We start from the raw sequence: 17468 nt of genomic DNA, 5'->3' as shown, positions 1-17468 counted from the left end.
CAGCATTGCCCTGCCTTTTTCTCACTTGAGAATCCTCAAGGTCCTGTGATCATGGCTGGGTCTAGTGAGGTCCAAACCTAGACTGCCCTGCCCCCTACACCCATACCCAACTCAGCATCAGTGTGGATCAACAATTACCCAGAGATCATCTTTCTGGGGCTTAAGCAATGGTGGGAGCAGATGGGGTATGAGCTAGGGATTTGGGGATGCTCCCCCTCCCCCCACCTCCTGGCCTTTTAAAAGGCCCTCTCAGGTGTGGGGGCCCTGTCAGAAACCAGGAGAAAAGTATAGGAGAAACACAAAATGGATCAGGAAGAAGAAAAGGGAGAAAGAGGCTTAGACCTTCAAGACAAGGTAAGAGGGTTCTGGTCGACTCCACAAGTAGCTTTTTGAAGTCTCAGCACCTGTAATTGACAAGATTAATTCATTTATAGGACATCTAATTAGCAAGCAAGTCCCTGGGGTCCCCTGACCCAGTTACCATAACACATAGGGGGTTTAGGTAGGAAGGGTATAAGAGCCCCTCCTCAGGGCAAATGAATAGATTCTTAGTACTGTCCCCCAAGAGGTAGTAGGTGCTAGGATTTAGTGGGGTACTTCTGAGCCCCATTTCCCTGGTAAGTGTCCCAACCCCCAAACCAAGTCAAGTCTGGTCTCAATCTAGGACAGTGGTGGAATACTGTCCCGAGAGGCAGTACCATGTGAAATTGTGCTGCAGGCAGGGGCCCCAGGCCGAGAGGTAGGGGGTTGGGGGAGTCAGGGACAGGTCAGGGAAAGAGACTCAGGCTTTCATTTAGAGAAAATCTGCAGACCCGTGAGGACTATGGTGAGAGCAGAGATGGGGAGGCAGGTGCTGGTTCAGGTGGAAGCTGGCTGGAAGACAGAGAAGGCACAGACCCAACTAAATCAATCCTGTCTGTCCTTAAGGCAGGTTCACCTGACCAGGAAGGCTTCTTCAACCTGCTGAGCCACGTGCAGGGCGATCGGATGGAGGAACAGCGCTGTTCCTTGCAAGCTGAGCCAGGCCAGACCCCAGAAAGCCGTGAGCAGGGGATGATTGGGGGGTGTGTGTGTGTGTGTGTGTTGTCTGAGAAGCAAATGTGGCAGGAATGTAGGGATTCTGGTACCTTGTGGATCTTGGGGCTTGGGGTGGGGAGCTCATTTGGGGTCTGTATTCATGCCCACCTGTCTCTGCTCTGAGCAGAGGGTGGCCCTGCTCCAGAGATGGACAACCTCATGGATATGCTGGCCAACACCCAGGGCCGCCGCATGGATGACCAGCGTGTAACAGTCAATTCCCTGCCTGGCTTCCAACCTATTGGTCCCAAGGTAGGTGATGTCCAGACAACCCGTGGAGACACGTCCCGGTGTAGCTGGTGTAGCTCTCTAAATCTATGCTCCATCTGTAGCCAGATAGGACAGGATCCTATCTCTATACCTGTCTTGAGCTTTGAAAAGGGAGAGCCCAGATAGAGATAGAAAGTGCCACAGGCTTAAGGTCAGGCAGGACTTACGACAGTGTCAGAGCTGTGACTGTAAAGTACAGTTCTTGCTCCAGCATCTGTATATTTGGGAGAGGCCACGCCACGGGGAGAAGACAGGCAGTCTCCCTGGGAGGAAGGCATATGAATGTACACACGTATATATCAATGAAGAGCATGATTCTGTTTGGGGGCGTTCCACTTTATTGTTTCTGAGACAGGGTTTCATGGAGCTCTGGCTGGCCAACGATGACCTTAAACTTCTACTTTTCCAACATGTACATCCTGGGTTCTGGGATTACAGGTGCGAGCCACTGTGAGTGATTTATGTGGTTAGGGATGGAATCCGGGACTTTGATGCAGTCCCTATTAACTGAATCCCGGCCCTGGCCCTATGTCTGTGTACACTGGCAGACACGTTCAGAGGTCCATGTGCAGATGGGTACACGTGCAGGTAGAAGCCAGAGGTTCTTCGGGAGTCATCACCTTGTTATTTGAGATGGGATCCTCCACTGCCCTGGAACTCACCAGGCAGATCAGGTTCCCTAGCTAGGAAGCCCTAGGGACCCTCCTGACTCTCCGTCCTAAGCACTGGGATTACAAGTGCCTGAAGCCACACCTGGCCTCCCAGGATCCAAATGAGATCTTCAAACGAGCACAGCAAGAATTGCAATGACTGAGCTATATTCTCAGCGCCCAACATCTGTTTTAGTATGTAGACCAGGGTGGCTTCAAACTCGAGAAAATCCTCCTGCCTCTGTTTCCTGAGTACTCACGACCACCCTGATTGGCAGACGTAAAGACATGTTGTTTGGAGGTGCCCCTGACTTGCACTTTCCGTGGTCCCCTCCCACCGTCTGACCCTTCTTCATCCACAGGATGGAATGCAGAAACGACCCGGGACACTCAGCCCTCAACCCCTGCTCAGCCCGCAGGACCCTGCTGCTCTCAGCTTCCGCAGGAACAGTAGCCCCCAGCCCCAGACACAAGCTCCCTGAGAGTTCCAGCCACCCTGGGCCTCCCACTGGCCCCTGAAAGTAATAAAATACTTGGCACTAGCGACAGAGAGTTCAGTGTGTGTTATTTCCTGGGGGGGGGGGGTGTCTGGAACTTGAGGAACTGAAGGTCTCAGGAGCTCTGCTGGGCAGCTTGAAGAAGTCTTTCTTCCCTCTGCTTCCGGATCTTCTGTTTAAATTCCTCTAGCTCCTGGCGCTGGAATGGGGAGAGGGGTGTGATGGAAAGGAAGGAGGGGTATAGGCCTCTGGGCCTGGACTTACTCACGTTACCCTCCCTTTGGCTTTAGAGTCCAGTATTCACACTAGGGACCCCACGCCAATCACAACCACCATACACACGTGAGTTCAGCTTTATCCCTCAGGGAAAAGGTCATTTACGAAACCATTTGTGCCCTCCCCCTCTTTTTAAGATGGGGTCTCATATACTACAGGCTAGCCTTGAGCTCACTGTGTGGCACAGAACAGCCAGAATCCTCCCCATCCTCCTGCATCCATCTCCTGAGTGCTAGAATGCTGGATTTACGGCTACCTCTCCTGTGATCATGGGTATATACCATCACAAACGGCAAGAAACTTTTACGGAGACAAGGTCCCAGGCTAGTCTGGAACTCCTACTCCTTCCACTTCCACTTCCCTATCTAGGGCTGAGGGTGAAATCTTCATTTGGGATAAAGTGACCCAGTCCCTTAGGGAGAACAGGTTACTGACCTGGCCCTCTTTCTCTCGTGGCCACAGCTCCCTCTGTGGAACAAAGTCACAGGTGAGAACATAAGGCAGGAGAATCCAGAGCCCCACATCCAGAACAGGGTTGGCTCATGGGAGGCAGACAATGGACCCCAATAGCAAGTTAGGGCCTCACACCCTCCTTTCCCCCAGGAATTATCCAGCCAACACTTTCTTGATACCCACCTTGCGCTGGACAACATAGTCCTCGAACCACTCAGCCTGATTGGAGATCCAGAACATTACCACGGGGAAAGTGAGGTAGAGTGACATCTGTAAAAAAAGGTGTATGGGCAGAGCCCAGAAGTCACCATCGGAACACAGGGAGATTGCTGGGAAGCCCAAAAGACAGATCTATCCTCCTACACAGGTCAGGAGCTCAGCCTCAGGGGCTCTCTGGGAACCCCAGAAATCCTACCAGGAGAACAGAAACCTGAACGTAAAGACTAGTCTCATGATCAAGCAGGTTTTATTCGTAGTAGTAGTTCTGTTCAAGCCTCCCACGCGCGCGCGCACACCCATACACACACACACACACACACGTGCACAAAGGGGTAGAAGAGAGGGAAAGGAAGAGCGAGAACAGTCCAAGGACTCCTGCTACAAAGACATATCCTTGAGACGTTATTACCTCCCAATCTGATACCCGCCTGTAGCATTTCACACAGAGGGACCTCATTTTTCAAATATATTCTCTTAAATCTAGGAATCTGCCTATCTGAGTTCCATTATGAACCCTAGGCTCTCCTTCTGGAAATCCAACTCTGGATCCGAAGCCTCCCTTCCTTGAAACACCCTCTTCAGCTCACCCAAGTCTGAGATGCTTCCTCAGACCAAACCCAGACTCTTCATTCTAAGCCCCCATATCTAGTGCTCCTTCTGCTGGGGTTCCAATACAAGTCTCAGACATTTTCTCTGTAGGACGCCCACCCCCTCTGCGTTTCTTTCACTTCCAAGATCTATTTTCAATTTCTGTAAGATCCTGGGTCCAGATGTCCAACCCCCAAAGCTCACTGACCCGAAACACCTCCAGTTTCACCCCCATGTCGCTCTTCGGTTTTACGAAGCTATTTCCGCCCAAAGACGACTCTCCAGCATCACAAAATTTCATTGGTGCTTCTCAAGAGCAGACACTGAAGCTGAGTGGTCAATAACTCGCGCTGCGACGTCATCTTTCGGCGCCCAGTGACTTCCGGTCACAACCTTAACTATACAAAATTTAATAGAGCAGGCCGTGCTGTCAAAGTGAGGTGCAGCCAATAAAAAACGGGTCTGTCTCGGAGAGGGCGGTCATTCTGTGAGTGACGCCACTAGAGCACGACTCTCATCTGTACCTGGAGAGCCAGGAAGATGGTGGTGATGGCGCGAGTTCCGCGTCCCGAGCGGCCGGATCTTGTTTTTGTAAGTCTGCAGCGAGGTGAAGGGTGGTTCCCGAGGGAAGATCCGAAGCTGGATCCCTTATAGGATTGGAGTCTGGCTCTCGGGGGAGGGGACTAGGCCCCAGACCAGACTAGGCCCTTATGGGGCAACATGTCAAAACACTAATCAGGCCGGGAATAAAGAACCGGATCCTTCTTGGCTTGAGTGAGGAGCTGCTGTTGAGGTTAAGGTTTTGACATCTCGGGCCGAAAGAAGTGAGGCCAGTAGGGGAATGGAAACGACATGGATTTTGATAGGCACAGTGACCAGATTAGAGTTCTGGATTCTAGATAACAGGTTGATGTCTGGGGCTACAAGAACCTTGAAGTATGAAGAAAAGACTAGTGGTGTGGATAGCCACTGGGATTTCACCTAAAAACGTGAAAATAACGGTGGCTGAAATAGAGGTTTCATGTTTAAGCCACGTTCGTAGAGTTAAGAGTTAAGGCCATAACCCTCCTGTGTGTTTTTGAGTTACCGGGATTTAACCAAGGGTCTTGTGTATGCTAGGCAAGCACTCTGTGATTGATCAGTACCTGCGCATGCGGGCACGTGAACACACACACACACACACACACACACCCCACCACCACCTCCTGATAATAAACCCTTTAGCTTGCAAGTTCTGAGGCAGAGCTAAGCTCAAGTACAGACTAGTGAGATCCTGATGGGCCAGAAGTTTGACGAAGTAGGTGACTTAAAGTAAAGACTTAGTTACCTAGTCACCTTGGTCGGAGGAGGTGGTTCAGTTAATTAAAGTGCTTGCTTTACAAGCATGGGACCTCAGTTCAGAACCCTACATGCAATGCCAGTGAGAGACCCTAAAGCACAAAGCAATTGAGGAGGACTTCTGGCCTCCAACTGCATCTGCTCCTGTGTGTGCATACACGAATGCTTTGCTTTCAAGACAGGGTTTCTCTGTGTAGCCCTGGCTGACCTTGGACTCTGTAAACCAAGCTGGCCTGGAACTCAGAGATCTGCCTGCCTCATCCTGAGCACTGGGATTAAAGCCCTGCTCCAGCACAGATGTGTACACACAGAAAAAAAATAGTCTTTGTTTGAGATAGTATCTCAGTATGTGGCCCTGGCTGGCCTGGAACTTGCTGGAGATCAGACTGCCCACCAACTCATGGATATTACATATCTGTCTCCTGAGAGGAGGCTGGAAAAAAAAATAAAAACTTTAAAACTTTGGGTTGGGTGTGGTAGTGAATGTTTTTGATCCCAGAACTTGGGAGACAGAAGCAGGTGGATCTCTGTGAATTCAAGGCCAGTGTGAATATACATAGTGAATTCCAGGACAGCTGGAGCAAATAGTGAGACCCAAGTACAACAAAACAAAATTTTAAAATGTTATTATGTGGGCCTGGTATGAAGATAGGTCTGGTGAGGATGGTGTAAGCAAGAGAGATCAAAAGCCTGATGTCTGGGAAGAAGTGTGTTATGCCTGGACCTAACTGGCTGTTTATGGCAGTGACCTGGGACCTGGACCTGTGCTCTCTTGTTGTGAGAGTCTAGGGATTATGGGAGGGCATAGTAGAGAATAATGGATGGTGAAAATATTCCATACTCCCTGTATGTATGTTTGAAATTGTCAAAACTTTTTAGAGGGTGAGAATTGGGGCCAGGGAGTGGGATTTACTGGGCAAAACTGGTATCTGGGCAGAGGTCTCATTAGCCACTAAGAGGTCTGTGTGGGCGGTTGGGTGCTGAGGGTCGAAGGTCTGAACTAACACTGTAGCACAGTAGTTCTCACCCTTCCTAATGCAACACCCTTCAACACAGTTCGTCGTGTGGAGTGACCCCAACCATAAAGTCCTTTTCATTGCTACTTCATAACTGTAATTTTGCTACTGTTATGAGTCATAATGTAAATATCTGTGTTTCCTGGTGTTCTTCGGCAGCCTGTGTGAAAGGGTTTTGTTTTGGTTTTTGGGGTTTTTTTTTTGTTGTTGTTGTTGTTGTTGTGGTTTTTTTTGTTGTTGTTGTTTTGTTTTTTTGGTTTTTTTGTTCTCCAAAGGCATAGCGAGCATAGGGAGGAATCATATGCCTGGGACTTTGTTGTGTTGCGTCTGCTTGCTCGTTAAAGATGTATTTTTAAAATCATGTTTATGTGTGCGTCTTTGTGTAAGTATGTGCACGAGAATCCACACAGGCCAGAGTCTGGAGTTAGAGGTAGTTACGAGCTGCCTGGCATGAGTGCAGGGAACTGAGTTCAAGTCCCCTGCAAGAGCAGTACACACGCTTAACTGCTGAGCCATGTCTCCAGCCCTGTTTTGTTTAGGTAGAATGTGTGTGTAAGTGCATGGCTTGTGTGTGTTTGAGGGGAAATAGACATCTGCTGATTTTCAGTCGCTCCCCATCTTACTTTGAGACAAAGCCTTCTCAGTGAACTTGAGGCCCACTGGCCAGCCAATGAGCTCTAGGGGTTTACCTATTTCTGTTTGCCCAGCATTGGGATTTACAGATACATTCTGCTCTGCCTGGCATTTTCATGAGTGTCAGAGATCTGAACTCAGGTGACCATGCTTGTGCATACCGACTGAGCCATCTTTCTACTTCTATTTGTTTGTTTGCTTTTAATTTTAATATGTGTAAGAGTTAAGTCGTGTGCCTGCCACCATGTGCATGTGGAAAGTGGAGGACAATTTAAGGAGTTGATTCTCTCCTACCGTAAACTCGGGCCCTCAGTCTCTGTGGCAGGCGCTGCTACCCACAGGGCATCTTACCAACCTTCCTCCCATCTGTTTTATTCTTTGAGTCCTTTTTGTCGCTAAGTGACAGGAGTGTAGGCTTGCACCACTGCCTTTTGAAAGGGCATGGGATTTCTTAGGAGCCCCAGTATGGGGTGTGACCCCACCGAGACTAAGACAGGCTGCTCCTCTTCTCCCCTCCCCTGACCCTGGCAGGAGGAAGAAGACCTTCCCTATGAGGAAGAAATCATGAGGAACCAGTTCTCTGTCAAATGCTGGCTCCGCTACATCGAGTTCAAACAGGGGGCCCCCAAACCCCGACTCAATCAGTTGTACGAGCGGGCACTGAAACTGCTTCCCTGCAGGTACGAATGGCCCTGCCTGCAGGTACGAATGGCCCTCCCTGCGCTACCCCGCTCACCAGCTCCCATCCCTCCACATCCAGTCACAACACAAGTGCCAGTGCGGCCAGGGGAACGCTGTGTACTCCTCTACTGAAGCACAGCCCCTGAGCGGTCACACCTACCCTCATGTCCGAGTCTTTTACTTCCCTGTGAGATCTCTTGCCCTTCCTCAGTCCCCCTTTTCACCACGGTAGCCTCTGGGACAAAACAGGGCTCTGGGGTTCCATAACCCGTCTTATCTGTCTTTCCTGCTCTTTAGCTACAAACTCTGGTACCGCTATCTGAAGGCACGCCGGGCGCAGGTGAAACATCGCTGTGTGACTGACCCTGCCTATGAAGATGTCAACAACTGCCATGAGAGGGCCTTCGTGTTCATGCACAAGGTGGGGATCTGGAGAGGGGTGTGCGGGCGAGCGAGCGCACTCCTGGGAACTATTTCCCCAGTGAGATGTAAGCAGGCATCCACCCCTTCCTCACAGTGCTCCAACAAAACCAAAGTGTTCCATGGGCTTGGGGAAACTAATGAATCTCCTGGGCTTATTTACAGAGCCTGGTCACAGAGCCTGGGTGGCAGGTCGTTGCCTCCCTGCTGCTCTTGTGCCCTAGATATGAAGCGGAAGGAAGCCACGGAGCCTGTGGCCCAGACCTATCACCCTTCTTTATTTCAGATGCCACGTCTATGGTTAGACTATTGCCAGTTCCTCATGGACCAGGGCCGAGTCACACACACCCGCCGCACCTTTGACCGCGCCCTCAGGGCACTGCCCATCACCCAGCACTCTCGCATCTGGCCCCTGTATCTGCGTTTCCTGCGCTCTCACCCGCTGCCTGAGACTGCTGTGCGAGGCTACCGTCGCTTCCTCAAGGTGAGCACCAGTTCTGGGTTGGCTTCCAAGCGCGGCTCATGGGTAAGGGCCTGCGTGCAATGAATAGGCTGAGGAAGAGGCTCCAGTGAACATGTACAGTTTAGTCATGGTCTCTTTCTGTGTGTGTGTGTGTGTGCGCGTGCGTGCGTGTGCGTGTGTGCGTGTGTGTGTGCGCGTGCGTGCGTGCGTGCGCACAGGCGCCTGTGCACCCGTGTATGTGGAAGTCCAAAGTTGACACTGGGTGTCTTCCTTGATTACTCTATTGAGGCAAGATCTTTTAGGGAATCCAGACTAGATTTAGCCAGTTCTAGCTAGCCCCACAGATCCCCTTTTCCAGTGCTGCCACAGTTACTCAGTGTTTATGTGAGTTTAATGGATCCAAACTCCAGTCCCCATGCTTGCAAGGCAAATGCTTTATACCCTGAGCTAACTCCCAAGCCGGGTAATTTATTATCTCCAGTTTTCAGGTAATTAGCTTTTAGCTTATATCCATGTGACAGTGGGCATAGAGATGAGAGCTAGGTACACCATGCATAAGATGTCCTGCACAGGATTTCAGTCCAGGGTAAGCACATGCATGACCTAACTATGTGAAATAGAATAAAACCACAGCCATAGTAAGAGGCGGGAATTGCAGGCAGAACATTGTGTGTTCATGGCAGTGATGTCAGTTATGGGAAATTTCTTAGCATGGTGCTGCTTGGGTGGCAGTTTGTGACAGCAGCAGGTCCTTCCCTGACCATCAGTGTCTAAGTTGGACTGCCTAGAACTTGCATTGGACAGTGTTGGGGTTGGGGAGGTGACAAGGCTAAAGGAAGGGCCAAGGGTGGACCACTCAGGACCGAGACTGAAGGTCCAGACTAGATTACTGGCTTGGTTTCTCTTCCTCTTGCTGTAACAAACCACCCTGAGACAGTCTAAGGGAGCGGGCTTATGTCGGCTCACAGTTTAGGGGTACAGTCATCTAGAAGAGAAGGCAATAGAAGTTTGAAACAGCTGTGACTCCATGCTCAATAAACAGCTATTCACACACGCGTCTTTACACAGAAGACTGCCCAGGAAATGGTCCCATTCATAATTAACAGTCTCCTCATGTAAGTTAACAGAATCTAGATAATCTCTCCTACACATACGCTAAGTTCATCTCAGAAGTGATTCTAGAGTCTGTCAAGTTGACAGTTAACACTAACCATCATAAGTTCTGTAGCCACGCGAGGCACATGGTATCAAGACTGACCCAAAGGAACCAAGGCCAGACCAGTGAGGCTCAAGGCTGGAGTATTGGCTTCAGGCTGGACCACCATAGCACTGAGGCTGGGTTAACGGGGCTGGCTGTGTGTGAGGGGGTGCGGGGGCGGTGACTATAGCAACTTAGAAGAGAGACTGCATGTCCTGCATCTCCCGTCACCTTGAGTGGGGTGGGTGTTCTCCAGCTGAGTCCTGAGAGTGCTGAGGAGTACATCGAGTACCTCAAGTCCAGTGACCGGCTAGACGAGGCTGCACAGCGCCTGGCCACAGTGGTGAATGACGAGCGCTTTGTGTCCAAGGCTGGTAAATCCAACTACCAGGTGGGTTCCCCAGAAAATGGAGACTGGGTGGGTGAGAGGTATCTTCCCTCTTGGACCAAGACTGAGATGTCCCCCATACCCTGTATCCTGCAGCTGTGGCACGAGCTGTGTGACCTTATCTCCCAGAATCCAGACAAGGTACAGTCTCTCAATGTGGATGCCATAATCCGTGGTGGGCTCACCCGCTTCACCGACCAGCTGGGCAAGCTATGGTGCTCCCTGGCAGACTACTATATCCGCAGTGGCCACTTTGAAAAGGTACGTGGGTGCCTAGACCTCAGCTGTAAGGTGAGTCTCAGGAGGACACACAGAGTGCACGGGCAGGACAGAAGCGCAGATACGCTGTGTGTGACACATCACACACGCACACATTTGCCACCCAAGTAGTGATGACGGGCACAGTAGCCCTGTAGACGGGAACCTTCGGGACAGGCTGACTCTGTCTGGTCCTCTCACATCCTATCCTGCTGCGTAGCCTGGGAACTTGCTGGCTTGAACGTCCTGTTTGAGAGCTTGTTTGGAGGAGTGCAGCCGCTCACTTACCCGTAACCCAAACCAAGCTTCTCCATTCAGGGAAGGTGGTCCTTTTCTACTGACTCAGTGCCGTAGCATGCAGCTTTGGGAGAGCTGTACGTGGGGCAGTGAGGACAGGAAGAGGACAGCCACCTTCCCAGTCCGATCAGCTGGATCAGCTCTAGCACTCAGTGAGTGACAGATGTCTCCACCAGACTGCCCTCGCAGATGTCGCCAAATGTCCCTGTTTGCAAAATGAGGATGTGCCACTACTTTTTTTTTTTTTTTTGGTTCTTTTTTTCGGAGCTGGGGACCGAACCCAGGGCCTTGCGCTTCCTAGGCAAGCGCTCTACCACTGAGCTAAATCCCCAACCCCAGGATGTGCCACTTCTTACCTGTAAGGAACTGGTGCAGGAACATTGGCAGGGTACTCACCAGGTGCCTGATGTGAAAAAATTCCCCTCAGATTGTATTGACTGTCTGTCCTTCCATCTTGCTGTCTAGAAACATGCTGGGAACAGGGGTTGGATGGGACTCTGAGAATCTCTATAGGACTAAACTGGGGCTACTATGGTCTATGGAAACTGGGGAGGAGGCCTGGAGTGACTGATGTCAGGGGAATGGGATTTGCAGTGCTGGGCTGGGCGAGGCAAGAGGCTCCAGCAAGAGAACAGCAGCTCACAGAGCCCGTTGACCTAGTGCCTGCTGAAGACATGGGGTAGCGAGGTAGGGACGGAGAGAGTCTAGAGAACACAAGCTCGCGAAGGGGTCAGGCAGCCGTTGGAGGAGACAGGCTGTGTTATGTGACATTCTCGGGTGAGACAGGAACAGATGTCTCTTCACAGATAGGTGACTTATTTCATTTTCTAAATGTGTGCACATAGCAACCTGTGGACTTATTGGGCTTCCGTACATGAACACGGGTGAGGGCTAATTAGAGGAACACGGAATGACTCAGAGTAGCTGCCCCAGTGAAAACCCACCGCAGCTGGGAGACAGTTCACAAAAGCTGCGTCCTTGGACCCTCCTTCCTGACAGGCTGGGCCTTAGGGGTTGGTTGGAGAGTCCCCTGTTCAGCAGTTGTTAGAGTTTATGTAACTCGGGGAGGGGCTTGGGACTCTTGCGTTTCATTTACTTTCTGAGCCTTCGGAGCCTCCCTCTCCCTCCAGAACGGGAAGTTGGAATTAGGGAGAAATGGCTTCACAGCAGGCCGAGCTTAGGGTTCTGTGGGGGGAGCTGGGTCTTGCTGCCCACCTGTTCCCTCTCGGGGGCCAGTTCTGACGGAGGTGTCTCCCTTGACTCCTGATTCGGTGCTTCAGGCTGGCAGGCAGTGCAGGGCATGGGTCAGCCCATGGATGCTGGCAGTGGGTGTGTGGGTGGGCTCTCGTGCCTCTCCTCTGTACTTTTCCTCACACCATATCTGAACCCCACAGGCTCGGGATGTGTATGAGGAAGCCATCCGCACTGTGATGACCGTGCGGGACTTCACCCAGGTGTTTGACAGCTATGCCCAATTCGAGGAGAGCATGATTGCAGCGAAGATGGAGACTGCCTCTGAACTGGGGCGTGAGGAGGAGGGTGCGTGCAGTGTGGACTGTGGGCTTGGGAGGAGAGGGTTGAGTTCCTAGCCACTGGTGTGGAGCAGCCTGTCAAGGAGAGGTGGGATGGGCACTGGGGCCTAGATATCCTAGAGTAGTCTTAATTGCATACAGTCATGGCAGGAGGGCAGGTGCTAGGTCCATGGTGGCTCTTTAGGTCTACAACACTGGGCTTGGAGGGAAGGAAGTTTAGGACAGAAGTAGACAATGCCATCACCTCCAGTCTCCCTGGCTTCATGAACATATTTGACTCCTAGATGATGTGGATCTGGAGCTGCGCCTGGCCCGCTTTGAGCAGCTCATAAGCCGGCGGCCCCTGCTTCTCAACAGTGTCCTTCTGCGCCAGAACCCACACCACGTCCACGAGTGGCACAAGCGTGTAGCCCTGCATCAGGGCCGCCCTCGGGAGGTGTGTGATGTCCCGAACCCACCCTCCCCTGCCCCGTAGAGTTGCCATGCCTGCCCTGCCCTCACTGTGTGACCTTCCTGCTCTAGATTATCAACACCTACACAGAGGCCGTGCAGACAGTAGACCCCTTCAAAGCCACGGGCAAGCCTCACACCCTGTGGGTTGCATTTGCCAAGTTTTATGAAGACAACGGACAGCTGGACGATGTGAGTGTGCCGTGTGCACATCGCATTTCACCAGGGGACTGGGGGCCAAGTGGCAGGGCCTCACCTCGTCTCTGCCATTGCCACAGGCTCGTGTCATCCTAGAGAAGGCCACCAAGGTGAACTTCAAGCAGGTGGACGACCTGGCAAGTGTGTGGTGCCAGTGCGGGGAGCTGGAGCTCCGGCATGAGAATTACGATGAGGCATTAAAGCTGCTTCGGGTAAGTTTGTGAAGACCGGCCAGGGCTGTGAAATGGGGCCCAGGACAGCCCCTCAGTGCCTCTGTCACTGTCTTTCCACAGAAAGCGACAGCTTTGCCTGCCCGCCGGGCTGAGTACTTCGATGGTTCAGAGCCTGTGCAGAACCGTGTATACAAGTCGCTGAAGGTGTGGTCCATGCTTGCCGACCTGGAGGAAAGCTTGGGCACTTTCCAGGTCAGCTGCCACGGGCAGGAGTGAGGGGAGCTGGTTCTCAGCCCACGGGCAGGGGTGAGGGGAGCGGGTTCTCAGCCTGACCTGTTTGTTCCTACAGTCAACCAAGGCAGTGTATGACCGAATCCTGGACCTGCGCATAGCCACACCACAGATTGTCATTAACTATGCCATGTTTCTGGAGGAGCACAAGTACTTTGAGGAGAGCTTCAAGGTGAGGCAAGCCCTAAGGGTGCGCAAGGCCAGGGCACAGTAAGGCACTTCCTCCATGGTCTACAGGTGTCCACTTGTCTCAGTGTCCTCTCACTGTCACTGTGTGTACATGGTGTTTAGGTCCATGGGGACCACAGGGTTGGGACTTGTATAGTTCTCGTTGTTGGATCCAAATGTCTGACAGGAGCGGTTAAGGGAGAAGAGTTTATTCTGACTCGGGCTCACAGAGGACATCGTCCACTGAGGTGGGCATGGCATGGCAACAGGAACAATGTGTGGCCTCTGCGCTGCGTCTGCAGTCGGGAGCACAGGAGGATGAGTGTGGGGAACTGGCTCATTTTCTCCTTCTTCGGTAGTCTAGGATCCCGCCCCACGAGATGGTGCCCACCCCCATTTAAGATGGTCTCTGCTGTAGTAATGTGAGAAACATAACCCTTTGCAGACATAGCTGAAGTCTGCCTTAGGTTGTCCTAGATCCTGTTAGGCTGACAGCAGTGACTGTCACGGGGAAATGGCTTTTCCTTTGGCAGTGTAAACGTGGAACCAGAACTTTTGGGCATTCAAAGCAGGAGAAAGCTCGTACCACTGAGCAACGTCTCGACTTTAATCTCTTGTAAAGCCACCAGTTGTGTCTGGTTGGGCCTACACTAACCAGGTCATTTTAAGTCCTTTTCCTCGTTTCCAAAATAAGTGCTTGCATGGTAAGGCAGTGGACATGAGGGCCTCCGCAGGCGAATGCTGTGGAAGACGGGTACCTCTCCCATAGCCAGCTCTGTGTCCTCCAAGTCCTTGGGTGAAATGGAGCAAGTGTGGGAGCCGTATGTGCAGCTCCCCTTGGTTTCTGTTCAGGTGATGGGGTGTGGGTCAGTCAGTGTGGCCGTGGGTATTTCTGTGTCTGTGGTGGCCATAGGCAGATACACAGGTAGGGAGGTTGCGTCTGTCCATGTGTTCCTAGTCCTTCTGTCCGGGAGTACGAGTGTGTCTGTAGAGCTTAGGAGCGACCTCGTCCGTGAGGTATCAGACTGCAGAAAGTCCCTGCTCCCCTGCCTTAGGTCCTTGTTGTTGGCAGAGGGAACCAGTGACTGACATACTTACATGTGCCATGATGGAGGGCTGGGCAAAGAAGGGGTCCTGGGCAAGCTCATGGAGACATGAGCCAAGGCATCTGGATGCTAACCCATGGCTTCCTTGGAAACAGGCATATGAGCGTGGCATCTCGCTGTTCAAGTGGCCCAATGTTTCCGACATCTGGAGCACCTACCTGACCAAATTCATCTCCCGCTACGGGGGCCGCAAGCTGGAGCGTGCACGGGATCTCTTTGAGCAGGCACTAGATGGCTGCCCACCAAAATATGCCAAGAGTGAGGAGGCTGCGGGCTGTCCTGGGACATGGGGACATCATAAGAAGGGATGAGCAGCACGGTTGAGCTCTGCACTGCTAACTGGACCCTTGTATCATGGGCAGCTTTATACCTGCTTTACGCACAGCTGGAGGAGGAGTGGGGCCTTGCCCGCCATGCCATGGCTGTGTATGACCGTGCTACCAGGGCAGTGGAGCCAGCCCAGCAGTACGACATGTTTAACATCTACATCAAGCGGGCTGCTGAGATCTACGGTGTCACCCACACTCGCGGCATCTACCAGAAGGCCATTGAGGTACCCACCACCAGTGACCTGGTATGGGGTTGGGGTCCATGCAGGCAGGAGGATCCCAGAAAGCCTGCCTGCATGGGATGAGTGGCAGAAGGCTGTCCTGAAGCCAGGTACTGGGACCCCTTTCCCTTAACCCTGCTCCCCCTGCCCCATGGTGCCAGGTGCTGTCTGATGAGCATGCCCGTGAGATGTGCCTGAGGTTTGCAGACATGGAGTGCAAGCTCGGCGAGATCGACCGTGCCCGGGCTATCTACAGCTTCTGCTCCCAGATCTGTGATCCCCGGGTAGGGTGTGCCCAGTGTCGCGGGGGGAGGGTGGGCAGTGGGGATGCTGTACCAAGCACCTGGCTCACTGATGTGCTGCATCCCACCACAGACAACTGGGGCATTCTGGCAAACGTGGAAGGACTTTGAGGTCCGGCACGGCAACGAGGACACCATCAGGGAGATGCTGAGGATACGGCGGAGTGTGCAGGCCACGTACAACACTCAGGTCAACTTCATGGCTTCGCAGATGCTCAAGGTGTCGGGCAGTGCCACGGGCACGGGTGAGCTTCTGTAGCCTTCCCTTCCTATGATGGCTAGGCCACGCGGAGCAGTGTGTCTGCCCTGTCCCGGAGCACTCACTGCCCGGCCTAGGCCTCCTAGCTCTGCCAGCATTTGGAACCAATCCTGAGAATGGCTGGGGCTGGTCTGATGTGCCTTGCAGAGGGCCTGTGGTCTGACGCTGACCTTCCCTCCCTGCCTGCCCCGCACCCCCAGTGTCTGACCTGGCTCCCGGGCAGAGCGGCATGGATGACATGAAGTTGCTGGAACAGAGAGCAGAACAGCTAGCGGCCGAGGCAGAGCGGGACCAGCCCCCCAGGGCCCAGAGCAAGATCTTCTTTGTGAGGTGAGGGCAGGAGCGGGGTGGACCAGTCCTTCTTAGGAAAGGGGTGTTCCAGAGAAGCTGCTGGAGGCAGGAGGGGTCCACTGAAGCAGCTGACAGCCACCACCTTCCCTCTCCAAACCCCAGGAGTGATGCATCCAGGGAGGAATTGGCAGAGCTGGCTCAGCAGGCCAACCCTGAGGAAATCCAGCTGGGCGAGGACGAGGACGAGGACGAGATGGACCTGGAACCCAATGGTCAGTGGCCAGCCCCAGGGCCAGGGTTAAAGCAGATGGGCCTCCCCATCCCACCCCCACCTTGACCTTACTTTCCCCCACAGAAGTCCGACTGGAACAGCAGAGTGTGCCAGCTGCTGTGTTCGGGAGCCTAAAGGAAGACTGAAGCCTCCACACTTTCCCCTCCATGGTCTCTCCCCCATAACTCTCCCTCTAATACAACCCCTCTTTGTACATCACTGTCTCAACCTTCCTGCCGCCTGCCCAGGTGCCTCAGGGCATGCTAGCTTAGAGCTGCCTGGATCTCTGCACTGATTGGCTGGGACAGGAGGTGGAGTAGTCAGGGGATGTGTCGTGTGGACAACCTGCCCTCACCCTGCAGAGCCAGTTCTGGACGCCGCAGGGCCAGTTCCCCAGCCCCACCCCAGGCCTCTTGTCAGGCCTGCCCTCCTTGAGCCCGAAACCAAGGGGCACCAGCCTCACTTACGTGGGAGTCACAGCTCTAGGACTTCACAGACCCATGTGCCTCCGTGTAGTAACAGGCCCCAGGAGCCTACTAGCAAGGTGCTTGTGTCTCTGGCTAAAGGCCAGACAACCAGGCCTGGTACACAGGCCACATCCAGGGTGGAGCCCTTACAGCTTAAGCTCTGGGAAGCCATTAGTGGCCTCTGGACCATTAAGGGGCTTTGGCATCAGGGGACATAATCAGATTTGTGTGTAGAGCCGGTCACACAGGCTGCCACGTGAGCAGGCGCAGTTGGAGACAGGCTGTTGGCTTGCACTGGGGGATGTTGGAGGGTGGCTCTAGCAGGTGAGTTCCATATGATTTGGCTATGTCTGGGAAGCAAGGCTGCAGTGAGCCTTACATCTGAACTCCGCATCTACAGTGGCAACCGGAGCCTCTGATAGGGACCGACTCTGAGTCAGGACACAGAATCCCCAGCTCGAACTGTAACTGAGCTCAGAAATGAAGGCCGGTTGGCGACAGGAAAGAGATCAGGTTAGAAATTGGCTGCACACCAAATGCAGCGCATGGAGGAGGAAGACATGGGGGTGGGGAGGCCCAGGAGAGGAGAGCTGGTGTGGAGCTTCCTGCCAGGTCAGTTCAGAGGTGGCTGAGAACATCTAGGGAGGGAGTGCCAACAGGAAGGTCACCATGGACCCTGGCAGAAGCC

At 52.9% G+C, this 17468-nt stretch overlaps 3 protein-coding genes across 6 annotated transcripts; 2 read left to right on the top strand and 1 right to left on the bottom strand.

Annotated features, from left to right (window-relative positions):
• Positions 1–547: 547 nt before the first annotated feature.
• On the top strand, positions 548–2544 carry Pcp2 (Purkinje cell protein 2). Of its 2 annotated transcripts, none has more exons than XM_008768953.4 (4): positions 548–617; positions 928–1042; positions 1205–1329; positions 2360–2543. In XM_008768953.4, exons 2-4 carry the CDS (start codon positions 988–990, stop codon positions 2477–2479), a joined length of 300 nt encoding a protein of 99 aa, XP_008767175.1. In that variant the 5' UTR covers positions 548–617; positions 928–987; the 3' UTR covers positions 2480–2543. The 2 variants fall into 2 exon arrangements, with proteins under 2 accessions (XP_008767175.1, NP_001100586.1); NM_001107116.1 differs by lacking the exon at positions 548–617 and adding an exon at positions 791–826 and having other exon boundaries at positions 2360–2544.
• Positions 1663–4395, bottom strand: Pet100 (PET100 cytochrome c oxidase chaperone). 2 transcript variants are annotated; one of them, NM_001195245.1, is made up of 4 exons: positions 4239–4292; positions 3407–3493; positions 3206–3238; positions 1663–2693 (listed from the first exon to the last, which is right to left on the bottom strand). In NM_001195245.1, the coding sequence occupies exons 1-4, from the start codon at positions 4263–4265 to the stop codon at positions 2610–2612; spliced, it is 231 nt and encodes a 76-aa protein (NP_001182174.1). In that variant the 5' UTR covers positions 4266–4292; the 3' UTR covers positions 1663–2609. The 2 variants fall into 2 exon arrangements, with proteins under 2 accessions (NP_001182174.1, XP_038945693.1); XM_039089765.2 differs by lacking the exon at positions 3206–3238 and having other exon boundaries at positions 2546–2693; positions 4239–4395.
• An 86-nt stretch (positions 4396–4481) lies between these two features.
• Positions 4482–16529, top strand: Xab2 (XPA binding protein 2). Of its 2 annotated transcripts, NM_139109.2 has the most exon segments (19): positions 4525–4621; positions 7549–7697; positions 7996–8119; positions 8405–8602; positions 10036–10170; positions 10264–10428; positions 12117–12261; positions 12539–12690; positions 12777–12896; positions 12983–13114; positions 13196–13327; positions 13425–13538; positions 14736–14898; positions 15003–15193; positions 15352–15474; positions 15566–15737; positions 15952–16081; positions 16205–16314; positions 16398–16528. In NM_139109.2, coding segments are annotated over 19 exon segments (2568 nt in total). In that variant the 5' UTR covers positions 4525–4570; the 3' UTR covers positions 16460–16528.
• Positions 16530–17468: the final 939 nt, after the last annotated feature.

Source organism: Rattus norvegicus, chromosome 12 (genome assembly GCF_036323735.1).
Source record: "Rattus norvegicus strain BN/NHsdMcwi chromosome 12, GRCr8, whole genome shotgun sequence".
NCBI lineage: Eukaryota > Metazoa > Chordata > Mammalia > Rodentia > Muridae > Rattus > Rattus norvegicus.
The sequence above is the reverse complement of the archived record's forward strand: the minus strand, read 5'-3'. Positions and strand labels throughout refer to the sequence as shown.

What these genes read in the sequence shown, in the direction of transcription:
- Pet100 (XM_039089765.2), bottom strand. Translation starts at nt 4,331, where the DNA reads ATGAAATTTTGTGATGCTGGAGAGTCGTCTTTGGGCGGAAATAGCTTC. An exon ending in TGAAACTGGAGGTGTTTCGG is followed by an intron (nt 3,494 to 4,238) that starts GTCAGTGAGCTT and finishes CTTTTTTTACAG; the next exon opens with ATGTCACTCTACCTCACTTT. An exon ending in ACTATGTTGTCCAGCGCAAG is followed by an intron (nt 2,694 to 3,406) that starts GTGGGTATCAAG and finishes TCCCCATTCCAG; the next exon opens with CGCCAGGAGCTAGAGGAATT.
- Xab2 (XM_039089058.2), top strand. An exon ending in GCAGTGGCCACTTTGAAAAG is followed by an intron (nt 10,429 to 12,116) that starts GTACGTGGGTGC and finishes TGAACCCCACAG; the next exon opens with GCTCGGGATGTGTATGAGGA. An exon ending in ACTTTGAGGAGAGCTTCAAG is followed by an intron (nt 13,539 to 14,735) that starts GTGAGGCAAGCC and finishes CCTTGGAAACAG; the next exon opens with GCATATGAGCGTGGCATCTC.
- Pcp2 (NM_001107116.1), top strand. An exon ending in AGGCCAGACCCCAGAAAGCC is followed by an intron (nt 1,043 to 1,204) that starts GTGAGCAGGGGA and finishes TGCTCTGAGCAG; the next exon opens with AGGGTGGCCCTGCTCCAGAG. An exon ending in TCCAACCTATTGGTCCCAAG is followed by an intron (nt 1,330 to 2,359) that starts GTAGGTGATGTC and finishes CTTCATCCACAG; the next exon opens with GATGGAATGCAGAAACGACC.